A 12,504-nucleotide genomic window follows, 5' to 3' on the forward strand; every position below is an offset into this window, starting at 1 on the left:
ATATATATAATATATATATATATATATATATATATATATCTTAAAACACTTAGATTTTTATAGAGATACCTCCAAAAAAATCGTATGAAAGTTAACAAACAATTAAATTTAAATTCACTTAATTATTAAAAGATGAAACACCCTTATTATGTTGTGCACATATCGCTCTTAATTAAGGGTATCTCTATCTTTTTTTCATCTACTAAATGATGCACTTCTTTATTCTATTAAGATGCTTAGCTTTTTTGAATGGGCATCTGGAGATCTCCATAAGTAGAGTTTCTCACTGGTTTGCTAAAGCTCGTGAGATTTATTACAGTTTTCCTGTAGTTTTTTAAGGCGTCGTTTGGCAATAGGATGAGGAGAAACTAGAATTTGGATAAAATAAAGATTTATCCTTAGATAAACCAAAATAAATAATTTTTTTATCCCTTTTTTTTGCTGTTTAATTGGGAAAAATGGGATAAGGGTTGAATAAAAATAATGTTTATTTGTAATAGTCTGGATAGAGATAAAAATAACCTTATTTTTAATCATATCTTCATCTTCCTCGAAGAAAGAAGTAGAGGCCAAAGAAAATTGGTTGGCCATTTAGAAAGTAATATGGTCTAAATTTAATCAGTTCACCACATGGGGAATATTGGTTTATAAATTAGCTTATTTTTTTTTAGAACTTTTAGTCTTAGGCTTTGTGGTCGAACTAACAATGAAATAGAAGATCAATCTTCGTTGAGGTATTGAATGCAATTTGATAGCAATAAAATGTTAAAGTGTTTGAGAGAGATGCTCCAGAAATGATGGATACGGATATAAGTTTGAGCAAGATCCGATCCGCTTTTACCATACGAGATCCGATCGACCACAGCCCAAATAAGTGAATAACTTCCAACAGTCAGAAAGGGGCGGCGCATTTTAGCACCTTCCTTCTCTACCAAGTACCCGATGTTCCTTCTTCCTTCCTAACTACCCGAGATCGCCAAATTCTTAGCCCTGAGCTCGTCGACGACTTCGCGCTAACCGCACTTAGATCGCCGATATCTATCTCGTTCTCCATTCCTCCCTCCTCCTCCTCCGCCGCCGCATTGGTTTTCTTCCTCGACTGAATTCCAGCACTCCGTCTAGGGTTTCATCTCTCCTCTCCTCGCCATGGCGACGAGAAATCGAACGCCTCTATATAGGAAGTATCGAGATGCCCTTCGTAGCGTTCGGGTCCCGTCACCTTCTGGCGCTTCGTCTTCTTCGGGAGGAGGAGGTGGGCCCGTGATAGAGCTCGTGAACGCTTCGCTGCTGCGATCGGATCGGCCGTACGCTCCTCTGAGCACGGAAGACCCCGGCGGTTCCAGGTCTGCGCGCTTCTCCTTCTCTTTTCTCTCTCTCTGTGATCTCTAAGTTTATCCGATCCGATCCGATCTATCTATGTTAGAAATCATAGACCTGGTGTTCTTACATGACGACTGCGTAGTGGATCTAGACTAAGAGATGTTGTATGTGGAAAATTGTTGCTCAATTTTGGTTAAATTTGATGAGATCTCTGCAGCCCCATACAGCGACCAATTTCCCTTAATTTTAACGCATTTAGGGAATTGACATATAATAAGGTTGGAGATTCGCTTAGGTCAGAATTAGTAAGAAGTGACGCTTCTTCTGAATATTTAATTTCAAGAAATGGCGCTTAATGTGGGTGTACACTCCGTCTGAATTGGCTTTGTATTTAAAATTTTATCCTTCACTTGCTTATCCAATGTGCATATGGACTATAACATAACTTGAGCTTGCTACTTCCCATTAAGGGACATATTTATACATGTATACTAAAGGTTTAGAACTCTAAATTTCAGAAATTGGTCAATGAGATTTACTTCTCTAGATTGTGAATATTTGAGTCCAGTTTCTTATAGGAATTCCTTCTTGCTTTTTTGAAGGATCTTTAAAGGTAAACTCAACTAGTTGCTAAAAAATCTTGCCGAATGCAAAACTTCAAAATTAGAGGGTCTAGCCTGTCCCATGGAACCAATTGGCTAGTTGGTGGATAGAATCCTCTGCCCTTCTGGTCGCGTTTAGTCTCATAACGAGGGAGAATGGGCATAAAGTATTGTTCCCCCTTGGAAGGTAAAGAACTTAGACAATGAAGAAACTAAATGACTTTTGATGTCAGGCATGCTACATCTCTTTAAGGCATAAATGGTCAAAATGCAAAATCCTAAATATGTTTCCTCCCTATTGTATCACAGATAAGAATTTCCATGGCAGTTATACACCCCGTATCTAGTTTGCCATTGGCACGCCTCTAATATGTTTCTTAGACATATTTTATATTCTAATATCTACATTCCCCAGAAAGTATCATAAATGATATATTTTGTTAAAGATATAGCAATAATCAAATAGATATGTCATATATGATTAAACACATTTTATGATTGAAGACATTCATTAATTGACAATAGTTGAATAATTCTAGGAAAATCAATATTTTCAAATAATTTCTAATTATTCTAAACTTTTAGTCTAAAGTTATAAAATTTGGATTCAAATTAGCTCATTTAGAGTTAATCTAACATGTTACTACACCTATTTTCACCCAATTTGAATGAATTTAACATATTAATTTCAGGTTTCTTGAAATTTGGGGCAAATTCTGAGAGAAATCAAATTTCCCCTTTGATTGCTACATTTTGCACCAAAATGCTAGATTGCTATAGAATGACTCTTATAAATGATAGATTAGCAAAATTAAGTTAGATATATCAATTTGAGTCATTTTGACTTAATTTAATAGGTTTCGTGCAGCACATAATGAGTGTCTTCTGATCCTGTACCCATATCGGATGATACGGGCTTGGCACGACTCTACAATCCTTGATCACGGATATGCCTTTTAGGGAACATTTATTATCATCTATGTCTTCCTGTTTCATATTTTTAATTAAAGATCAGTGGCATGGAAGAGCATGTGTTCAAAACTAAAGCAAAAATGAAATTACAGCAGTTTTTTTTTTCTGTCTATATGGGCTATCTGATCACAGTGATAACCTACAAATCTTCTAAGCTGACTTATCTTTCCATATTCTGTGGATTGTTGTCATCCTTCAAGAGATTTTTCTTAGTAAAGTATTTGCTTATCATCGTTAAATAATGGATGGCAGTTAGGGTGCTTCCTCCTTATCTTCATTATGCATATGAGGTAGATTATTCATCTTTATTTCCTTAAAATAATGAAGTAAAAGAGGACGTCTTTTTATACGTTCTATTGCCTCCACTGCTTGTCTGATAGTATGCTGCAATTCAAAGTGTAACACCTAGTATTCTCTGTTGCAAATAGAGGTGCAGTTACGGTTGGTTTGCCTCCAGCTTGGGTGGATGTTTCAGAAGAAATAGGCGCAAATATGCAACGAGCTAGGACAAAAATGGGAGAATTAGCCAAGGCACATGCAAAAGCATTAATGCCTTCTTTTGCAGATGGTATGGACGACCAACATGCAATCGAGGTTCTTACTCACGAGATTACCGATTTACTGAAGAGATCGGAAAAGAGATTACAAAAGCTTTCATCTACTGATCCATCTGAAGATTCAAATGTTCGGAAAAATGTCCAGGTATGATGATACTCATCTTGACAATTATGCTGACTATGCATATCTTGTTGATTTACTTGACTCTGCTATGAGGCCAAATGATCAGAAAGCTAGAACCATTTTTTAAAATGTTAAATAAGCTGTGTATTTGATACAATGTGCTACTCTACTGAAGATTTTGCTTTGTGGCTTCACTTGGCTAGGCAACAAGAGTACTGCAGTACAACTTGAAGTGAATCATTAGAACCATCATTGCAAAATTCATTTGACTTATCTTTTACTGATTCTGCACCTTCGCACTTTTGCAGTATAAATTGTTGTGATTTTTTATTGTTTTCCTGCAGAGATCACTTGCAACTGACCTTCAAAGCCTTTCAATGGAGTTCAGAAAAAAACAATCTTCTTATCTAAAGCGGCTTCAACAGCAAAAAGAGGTTGAACTTTCATTTTTTTTTAATATTTCATATTCTCTTTTCAACTGGTTTTTGAAAATGCCATCAGCTTTTTCAGAGGTATTATAATATTATACTACTATTTGATGCCTTTTTAGGGTCAAGATGGTGTTGATTTGGAGATGAATTTAAATGGAACCAGATCCACATCAGAAGAGGATGACTTTCTTGATGTGGTATGTTGCTCAAATGTTCACATACTAATTAGCATATAATATAATTTTGCGAGCATATATTTCTATTATTCGAATAAAAGGAAAATATATGTATACATTTAGTGTGAATCTCTGTCTTGATCCAGCATAAATCTAGTCTATTGAATTTGGATTTCTAATAGATTTGGAGCCAATTAGATTTCCATAGACTTGGAACCTGCTTCTCTGGATATCTTTGTCATTGTGGTGTTATCACTCATCAGTTGAACCATTCAGAAGTTGCTTAGTTGTGTCCTCTTGATTTAGTTTTGAATTTGGACCGGTCCAACCAAATAATGCTCCATTTTTCAAGAATTTTGCTGGTTTTCTTCAACCACCTCAACTATCAGCATTTCCGAATTAGTAATAGTCATCTTGTACTTTTAACTCCATTTATATGCCATCAAGTTTTGACTAAGTTATTGCAAAACCACTGGATGGTTTTCTCTGTTCACTTCCTGCAAGAGTCTCTGGATCTGAATGTTATCTGAAGAGTCCTTCATAGATAGTTGATAACCTTCTCTCTTGGCTAACCTTCAATTTGTTAGCTTATTCTAGTAGATTCTGAAAGTGCAGAATATGGTTTGTTTGGCAAGTTGAGCTTTCTTTGCAGACATTTCTGTTGTTTATATGGTTGCATGAAGTGGAATCCTAGAAATTTGGTACATTACTACTGTTTAGTCCTGATTAATAAAATTCAGTGGAGGTCTTTATACTTGGATTGCAGGGTTTTTCTGATCTTCAGATGTCAAAGCTGAAAAAAAGTGAAGCATTCACAAGAGAGAGGGAGAGAGAAATTACACAGGTAACAGTCTTTCATCTGATAAATCTTCCAAAGTCATGAGCTTGTAGCTTATTGTTAGCTGCTCCATGAAAAAGCTGTATATAACCAGACATATATGATATACCTCTCTCTTCAGCAAATTTCTGACTTCAATATTGCATGAAGGTTGTAGAATCAGTTAAAGAGCTTGCTCAGATCATGAAGGATCTCTCTGTTCTTGTAATAGATCAGGTATTGTATATTGCAATTAGAAAAACTAAGAGTCAACAATGATGGCAAATGGTCTAACTCTGATGCACCTTTTATTCATAGGGGACCATCATTGACCGGATAGACTATAATGTACAGAATGTTGCAGCTTCAGTCGAAGAAGGCTTTAAACAGTTGCAGAAGGTGCCAATCTCTAATCTCTCTAATCTTCCTCTCTTGCTTGTTCTTTGTGGGGTCTTTTGCCAAGGGTAATTGAAATCTACCTTTTTAAGGCCCATAGTTGGTTTTTTATCAGCCCAGGAGTTTGGGAATTTGCCAAGCTTACTGATATATCTACTGTTGCTGTAGCCAATGGCATTTAAGATGCTTACTTTTAACTAGGGTTCTTGAATCTTCCTATATGTTTAAAGTTTGACTTGAGTTCTTAAACTGTCCAGTTAACTGTTACTGGATGGTAAGATTGTATCGGCTTTGTTTCCAGGACGGTTCTCAGAATCCTATAGAGCATAGTTTAATATTTCTTGCCCTTTTAAAGCATCATGTCACAGCCCATCAAAATTTTTACCTTAGCCCAAGTGTCCAAGGGCCTAAATTAGGTTGTGACTAATTCGTCTTTGAAGAGCACCACAGTAATTTGGAGGGACACCATGTTCTCTACGCTGAACATTGCAGATTGAAGGATGAGGTGTTATAGAGCAGGCAAGACAACAACAAAGGATTAGAGGAGGGAGAGCAGTTTTTTCTGACTTTCAATAATTCACCTCCTTTGTGGGACCCTTGACTTACAAGCAGAATGAATTGCAATCTTTGTTGAGCAAGAGATACTCAAGTTTGTGCCCCGATCTGACTAGGACTAGTGCTGCACTGCTGTTGGACAGACCAACTTGCAACAACCTTTATTGACTTTAGGAGAGCTAATCAACCCCTTGCAGCCTTATGTGATATTAGGAAGTGTCCCTACTGCTGGGATGAACTAATGAAAGCTGACTTTGTGCAAGCTGCAAAGAGAACAGTGTGCACATAACTAAGGGGACAACCTATAGAACATCAGGCCATCCTTCTTATCTTGAGCCTCCACTACTCAGTGAACACTCGTATTTATGTCCTTTTTGCCTCTATATTAAGGGCTGATCCCTTTACATGTAAAAACATTCCATTTTGCTGTGTACGAGCCTTGTATACAATTGTGTGAGATTAAGAGCTGAGTACTATAAGACAGTGACTTGGAGAATTCCTGCTGCCCTAGCTCTATCTTGTGAAGAAGATAGAGCGCCATATGGTGCTTTGCCAACAAAAGGCCAAGTCTGTGGCAACCGGCTGACTAAATAATATTTCCAATATCAGTGAACTGGTTATTACAAGCACTTGTGGTGTTAGGTATAGAAGGACTAATAGTAGCTTCGGAAAGAGAATTCATTTTGATATCCTATACTGTAACCTCTCTGTTCAGGTGCCCAATGGAACTAGTTATTGATCTATTTATCTCTGTAGACAGCTGACATCAACATGCCCATACTGTTTGTTTATGGAGATTTATAAATTACGTCTATAATTTGGAAACTATGAGATGTTGTTGTAGTTATAGTGCTGATGAAATCTGCATGTATTTTCTCTGCTTCCCGCCATTTTATCCTTTCCATAACGCACAAAATGAACACCAGCACCAGTACGTAAGCAATATGAGCTTTTGCTTCTTCTTTTTTTCTTTTCATTTTTACATGTTAGCATTCTCTTATATGCAGGCTGAAAGAACACAGAAGAAAGGGGGGATGGTGATGTGTGCCACAGTCCTTGTCATAATGTGTTTCATCATGATAGTTCTTCTAATCCTGAAGGAACTCATTTTCTGATTCAATCAGATTCACATCCATCGAGATGCGTTTCCAAGTGATCTCCACCATCACGCTTTCCCATGAAACATTACCTAGTGTTTGTCCAGATGAATATGCTTGATTGATATCAGGAGACCTGAACTTATAACTCATCTATGGATTGCTGATGCTTTCAAGCTGGAAGATTCCTGTATTGCTAGACCAGGATGGTTGGATAGTGCACCACCACCACCACGACAACAACAACAACAACATATGGATGCATGCTTCACTTGATGGATAGATGAGAGGAAGATTTTTGAATTGGTTCCTATTGTTAAAGACTGTTCAAAGTTTTGAAGAGGTTTCATAGAGAGTTATTTTTCTTGGAAACTCCCTTTGCGTCGGGATTGTTGTTAGACCACGTGAGGTACTCGAGGTCCCCATTCTTTACTGCGACAATTGATCCTGTTATTTGTCTTTCTTACAGTAAATATTTTCGTGACACACTTCTCAAAGGCCGGATGTAATGTTTGCAAAGCTTTAACCGAGACTAGGAATATAATTCTTTTACTTGGCCATCATTGAATGATGGTGGTTTCTTTTGAGGACATTTTGGCCAATCCTGGTAATCGAAATTTACTATTTTACTATAGTTCTCAAAGTGTAGTTGCTATCCAGTAACTGTGTAAGTGCTAGTTAATCACTTTCTGAGACAGTGTTTTGCATAGCAATATATCGATAAGAGAGTTACCTTTAGTAAGAAATATTTTATTATCTTTGAAGAAGAATTTCTAAAGTAGTAAGAAGTCACTAAAGGGGAGAGCCACGGCTCTATTTTAGGGTGATTTATTTAAATAAATGGTCAATTACAAAGGCATATATGTGAAGAATCAAGAACATCAGGATTGTTTCTGAGAACAATATAAAAGTAAGTAATAATATGTCTTATAAATAGAATTTTGATTGGATGAAGAAGAAAAAAGGAATTTTTTTGTCCCATTGACCTGAAACTCTTTCAGGTCCTCCGAACCGCGCGAGTCAAAACTTCTCATAATTCCATACTCTGGCCTTTTATCTCTTTAATCGACAGACTATTGCTTTATGTACCTATGTGCTAATCATATACTAGACAAATGTGTTATTGTTCTGGATATATAAGTTGGATAATTACTGTCAACCCTCTCAAAAAAAACTAATCACAATGAGCTCAAATTATAGCATAGGGTAGGATACAGTGCTGACCTTATAATTTGGTTTTTTTTTTTAATCTATTATGTGTATGTAGGCTATATAAGCTAGATGAAGATATTAGCTAAGAAATGGGCTACAACAAACTCAATTATGTACATATATTAATTCAATAAATTTTTTTATTAAATATCAACCTTAATTTTTTTTAGTGAATCTAAAGTTATGGTAAGACTCGATTACTACTATATTGGAGACTTATAATTTTGCCTTTACTTTTTGATATTTTTAAAATAAATTATCGCGCTGTCGAGCTACTTGTCTAAGCTGCCATATAATGGAGCCATTAATTAAGCCGAGTTATTGATCTAAGCTACTAAACCACCAAACAATTCTTTTCATAATAATTACTTATAGTTTAAATCAACCCTATGATCCTTTTAGTCGTAAGGGAGGTATCCATCGCTATATCATATTAGATAAAAGATAAATTATTTTCGGATACAAAGACACTTAGATTTTAATGAGTTTTAGTCAACATATTAAATCGCATATTCTAGACTTTAAATCGTATACATTGCTGAGCTATTACTCTGAACTAAATATTGCTAGAATATCGCTCTAAGTTGTTGTCGAGTCGTGGAGTAAAGTTACCGACAAAATAATTTTTATTTAATAATAATTACTTGAGTTAGAATCAATTCTCTAACATGTTAGGTCGTAGAGAAGATACCTACCGATTTTGGTCTGAAATTCTTAAACAGCAAAGGTCGTCAGCAACCCAAGAATTTCGACCCAACCAATGGGCGGTCGCCAGGTGGGTGCGATGTCAGGAAGTTACTGCAGCCATGGTAGGAGGCAATCAGCTTGAAGAATTCAGAGGAGGGATGGTCCCAGATACGGGTTCATCGAGGGTCAACTTATTTCTCAAGCAATTTAAAGTTTGGTCTCAAATCCCGACACATTGGCTGAACAGCGATACGGACCGGATCTAAGCAGAGGTCCACTCCGAGTTCATTCGACCTATATTTATTTTAAACCCTTACTCTTTGCTTTCCTTTTTTTTCTTTTTACAAAAAATTTATTTCTTTTTTTATATATATAGTTTAGCCAAAATAATAATTTTTTTTTCTGATATATAAGTTGAAACCCCAAAATAATTTGGATGAAGGTGATATCTTTGGATTCGATAATCCGACTTCTAAACGGGTTTGGATTTTGTTTAGTTTGACTCGGGTTATAAATGAGTTAACTTGCCCAACCCAATTATTAAATAGATCGTGTTCGTATTTATTACTTCGACTCATTTAATATATTTATGAGTTACGGCGGAACTAGTAAATCTATTTATGACACTATAACACATTTATAACTCAATTAAATCATTTATAACCTAGTTAACTCATTTATGATAAGAGAAAAAAATATATTACAACTCCAAAAAAAAAAACCTCCATATTTTGTATAAATTTTAATTACTTGCGCCACCCGCTACTAATATAACAGTGTAATAAATAGGTCATACTCGTGTTTAGAAATTCTAACTAATTTTAATAAATAGATTGTGTTTATATTTACAATATCACGAGCCAACCCGACTCGAATCCGGCTAACCCGACCTAATTGCTTCGCTTAATAGCGAGTAGTGATACAACTAATAGTAATCTTCACAAAGATTTGTTAAGTAATTTTAACTGGCTAAACTATTACTTAGTAATACATAGACCTATAATTTAAATTAAATCAATGCTACTGGCATTCCAAAAGACACCAAAGATTCTCCCTTTCCAAGTACATCCATGGCTCATAATCCTAAGCAATATTTGCCAGCCAGAAGCAGGGGATGAGGAGGTAGCTAAAAAATCTTACCACCTATTGTGAAACCTTATCCGATAGTGTTTTATTTTATATTATGATATATTTGGTTGAAAAAAGAGAGAGAAAGAGAGAGTAAAAATTAGAATTTAACCATCGTTGAGATTGAGAGAGTAGTTAGGACCACAAAGGAGGAAGTGGGCTACCATCTCAACTACCGACAGGGACAAGAGATGGTCCCGGTCCGAATCCACCCACCATACCACCTGAACCGGAGGACAAAGGACGGGCTTTAACCCCGGTCCACATCGTACGCGTCACGTGCACTACTTGTCATCCCCCAATCCACCGTCCAACTCTCTCTCTCTCTCTCTCTCTATTTCCCTCTCTTTTTTTTTAGAATTTTACAATTATATTTATATATTTTATTTATTTTATGATTAATCTTCTCTTACTTTTTTCCTTATAATGCTCATTTAACGGTACTAGTAAAGAAATATTATATTATAATATATATATAATAATTTATAAATACCTAAATTACTCATGTCTTCTTTGAATGATGGACAAATAGAAGAAAAATAGTGATAAGAGTATTTGAGTAATTTGATCAATATCGGTTAGTCAAAATAATGTTAAAGTGTTAAATGAGAATTATAGAGAAAAATGAATGGTCATTTTACAAAAATCATCAAATATAAAGTGTGAATCACAAAATAAATAGAATATAGAGTATGATTTATAAAATATTTATTTAAATTTTTTTGGGACTACTGGTCTACTGCTCATTCTTATCTTAGAGCTCAACTCAAACTCAAACTTAGGCTCGAATTAGCTTTATATAATTAATCATATATATATATATATATATATATATATATATATATATATATATATATATATATATATATCTCATAAAATCAATTTATTTATAGCTTGTAGGATTAATACATCGCGTAAAATAAATAAGCAAGTCTACATGAAAATGAACAATCCTTCACGTAAATATTTCTTATATTTTTACTACGTAAATCATAATTTTACTTTGTATTTTCTTTGAAGAATTAAAAAAAATTACTACCCTCTTTGGTGCAATATTTAATACACCACATGGATCAATGATTGATGATAAATATGCATTCGATTGCATCCGATTGCAATTTATATCATGTTAGATAACCGATTGATTAAAAAGTATAAGTTACTAAATATATATTATATTTCGAACAACATTTTTGCATTATTTTATAATTCAGAGGGCAAATTAACACTTTTATTTTTCAGAAACGCAACGCGATACTAAGCGATAGTTAAAATAACCTAATTTTATATTTTAGGTACCAGATCACACTCCCTTACTCTTCTCATGGACAAATATCCACTGGTGTGTAGGGAACTCTAATGAACCAAAACAAAGTATGATAACAGATCATAAAATTTACAATCTAAGTAGCAATACTACTAAGTAAGAAGATTCCAACAACAGTGGAGTTAAAGAAAGAGTCCTAAGTTTAAAGGGCATGCATGCATGTGGGACCTCATAAAAGTGATAAAAAGTATACCACTTACTGCATGCAGAAGATTGCCAATTACTAAAAGCCAGCTTAGTGCATGAGACTGTAAGTAGATCCTTGGCAGCCTTAATTCACTGTTAGAAAACTAACAAGAGTTTTTTTTTTAATTTTTTTTTAATTTTTTTTTAAATTTGGGGTAGTATATTTAATTTTATTTATATTTTTTATAATTGTCTCTCATTATTTTTGTGCAGCCAATCATTACCTCATCCCCTTTGCAAAAGCCCCAGAAATTCAAGCATTGAGAGAACTATGCAAACCGAGTACTATGCAACTGGCTTTTTATTATATAAATTATATGCATTCTGTTATAACAAAATAAGCATCAATTAAATAGTAATTATGTCTAATAGAATATTAGAGTAAATAGACCCCTAAAACATCTCTTTTCTTTATATTTTATCTCAAATTTTTAGAGAAAATAAGAGATAAAATTTTCAAAATACTTTCTATCTGAAAGAGTGGTTTAGTCTTTTTAGCTTATTTTTTTCAATAATTTACTAGGTCTACGTATAAAAAAAAAGAGATTTAAATGATAATTTAATGGGTCTAAATAGTGGGGGATAGAATAAAAGAAGAATAAATCCCTTTTTTTTTTTTTTCTAATCTTAGAAATTATATGCAAAACGAATTTATTACATGGTTGTGATAAGATTAGAGGAGAGATAGGGAAAACAAAGCTACGTGGAAATGCAGCAACTGTCAGCTATATTGGGAAAGCATATAACACCCAGCCTTTTCTTTCCCACGCCCAAGCTGATACGTTGTCTCCCTTGGCGAACACACACTATTGCAAAAGGCCGCTCCTTTTTTTAACACTTTCCCCCTTCGAATTTATAGTATTTGGTTAATTACCCACACTTCTCCATTAATAGCAGCAGCATCGATTCTCTCAACC

At 34.7% G+C, this 12,504-nt stretch overlaps 1 protein-coding gene across 1 annotated transcript; it reads left to right on the plus strand.

Moving 5' to 3' along the window:
- Positions 1-889: 889 nt before the first annotated feature.
- On the plus strand, positions 890-7,681 carry LOC140771112 (tlg2p-like protein a). Its single transcript, XM_073112513.1, has 8 exons — positions 890-1,343; positions 3,323-3,596; positions 3,920-4,009; positions 4,126-4,203; positions 4,949-5,026; positions 5,171-5,236; positions 5,318-5,398; positions 6,958-7,681. The coding sequence occupies exons 1-8, from the start codon at positions 1,147-1,149 to the stop codon at positions 7,063-7,065; spliced, it is 972 nt and encodes a 323-aa protein (XP_072968614.1). The 5' UTR covers positions 890-1,146; the 3' UTR covers positions 7,066-7,681.
- The last annotated feature ends 4,823 nt before the right edge of the window (positions 7,682-12,504 follow it).

The sequence above is a fragment of the Typha angustifolia genome, chromosome 11 (assembly GCF_048772165.1).
Source record: "Typha angustifolia cultivar Huaian chromosome 11, ASM4877216v1, whole genome shotgun sequence".
In the NCBI taxonomy this organism is placed as follows: domain Eukaryota; kingdom Viridiplantae; phylum Streptophyta; class Magnoliopsida; order Poales; family Typhaceae; genus Typha; species Typha angustifolia.

Coding starts and splice junctions, on each gene's coding strand:
- LOC140771112 (XM_073112513.1), top strand. CDS start 1,147: ATGGCGACGAGAAATCGAACGCCTCTATATAGGAAGTATCGAGATGCC. Junction 1,344..3,322: donor GAAGACCCCGGCGGTTCCAG/GTCTGCGCGCTT, acceptor TGTTGCAAATAG/AGGTGCAGTTACGGTTGGTT. Junction 5,237..5,317: donor CTGTTCTTGTAATAGATCAG/GTATTGTATATT, acceptor TTTTATTCATAG/GGGACCATCATTGACCGGAT.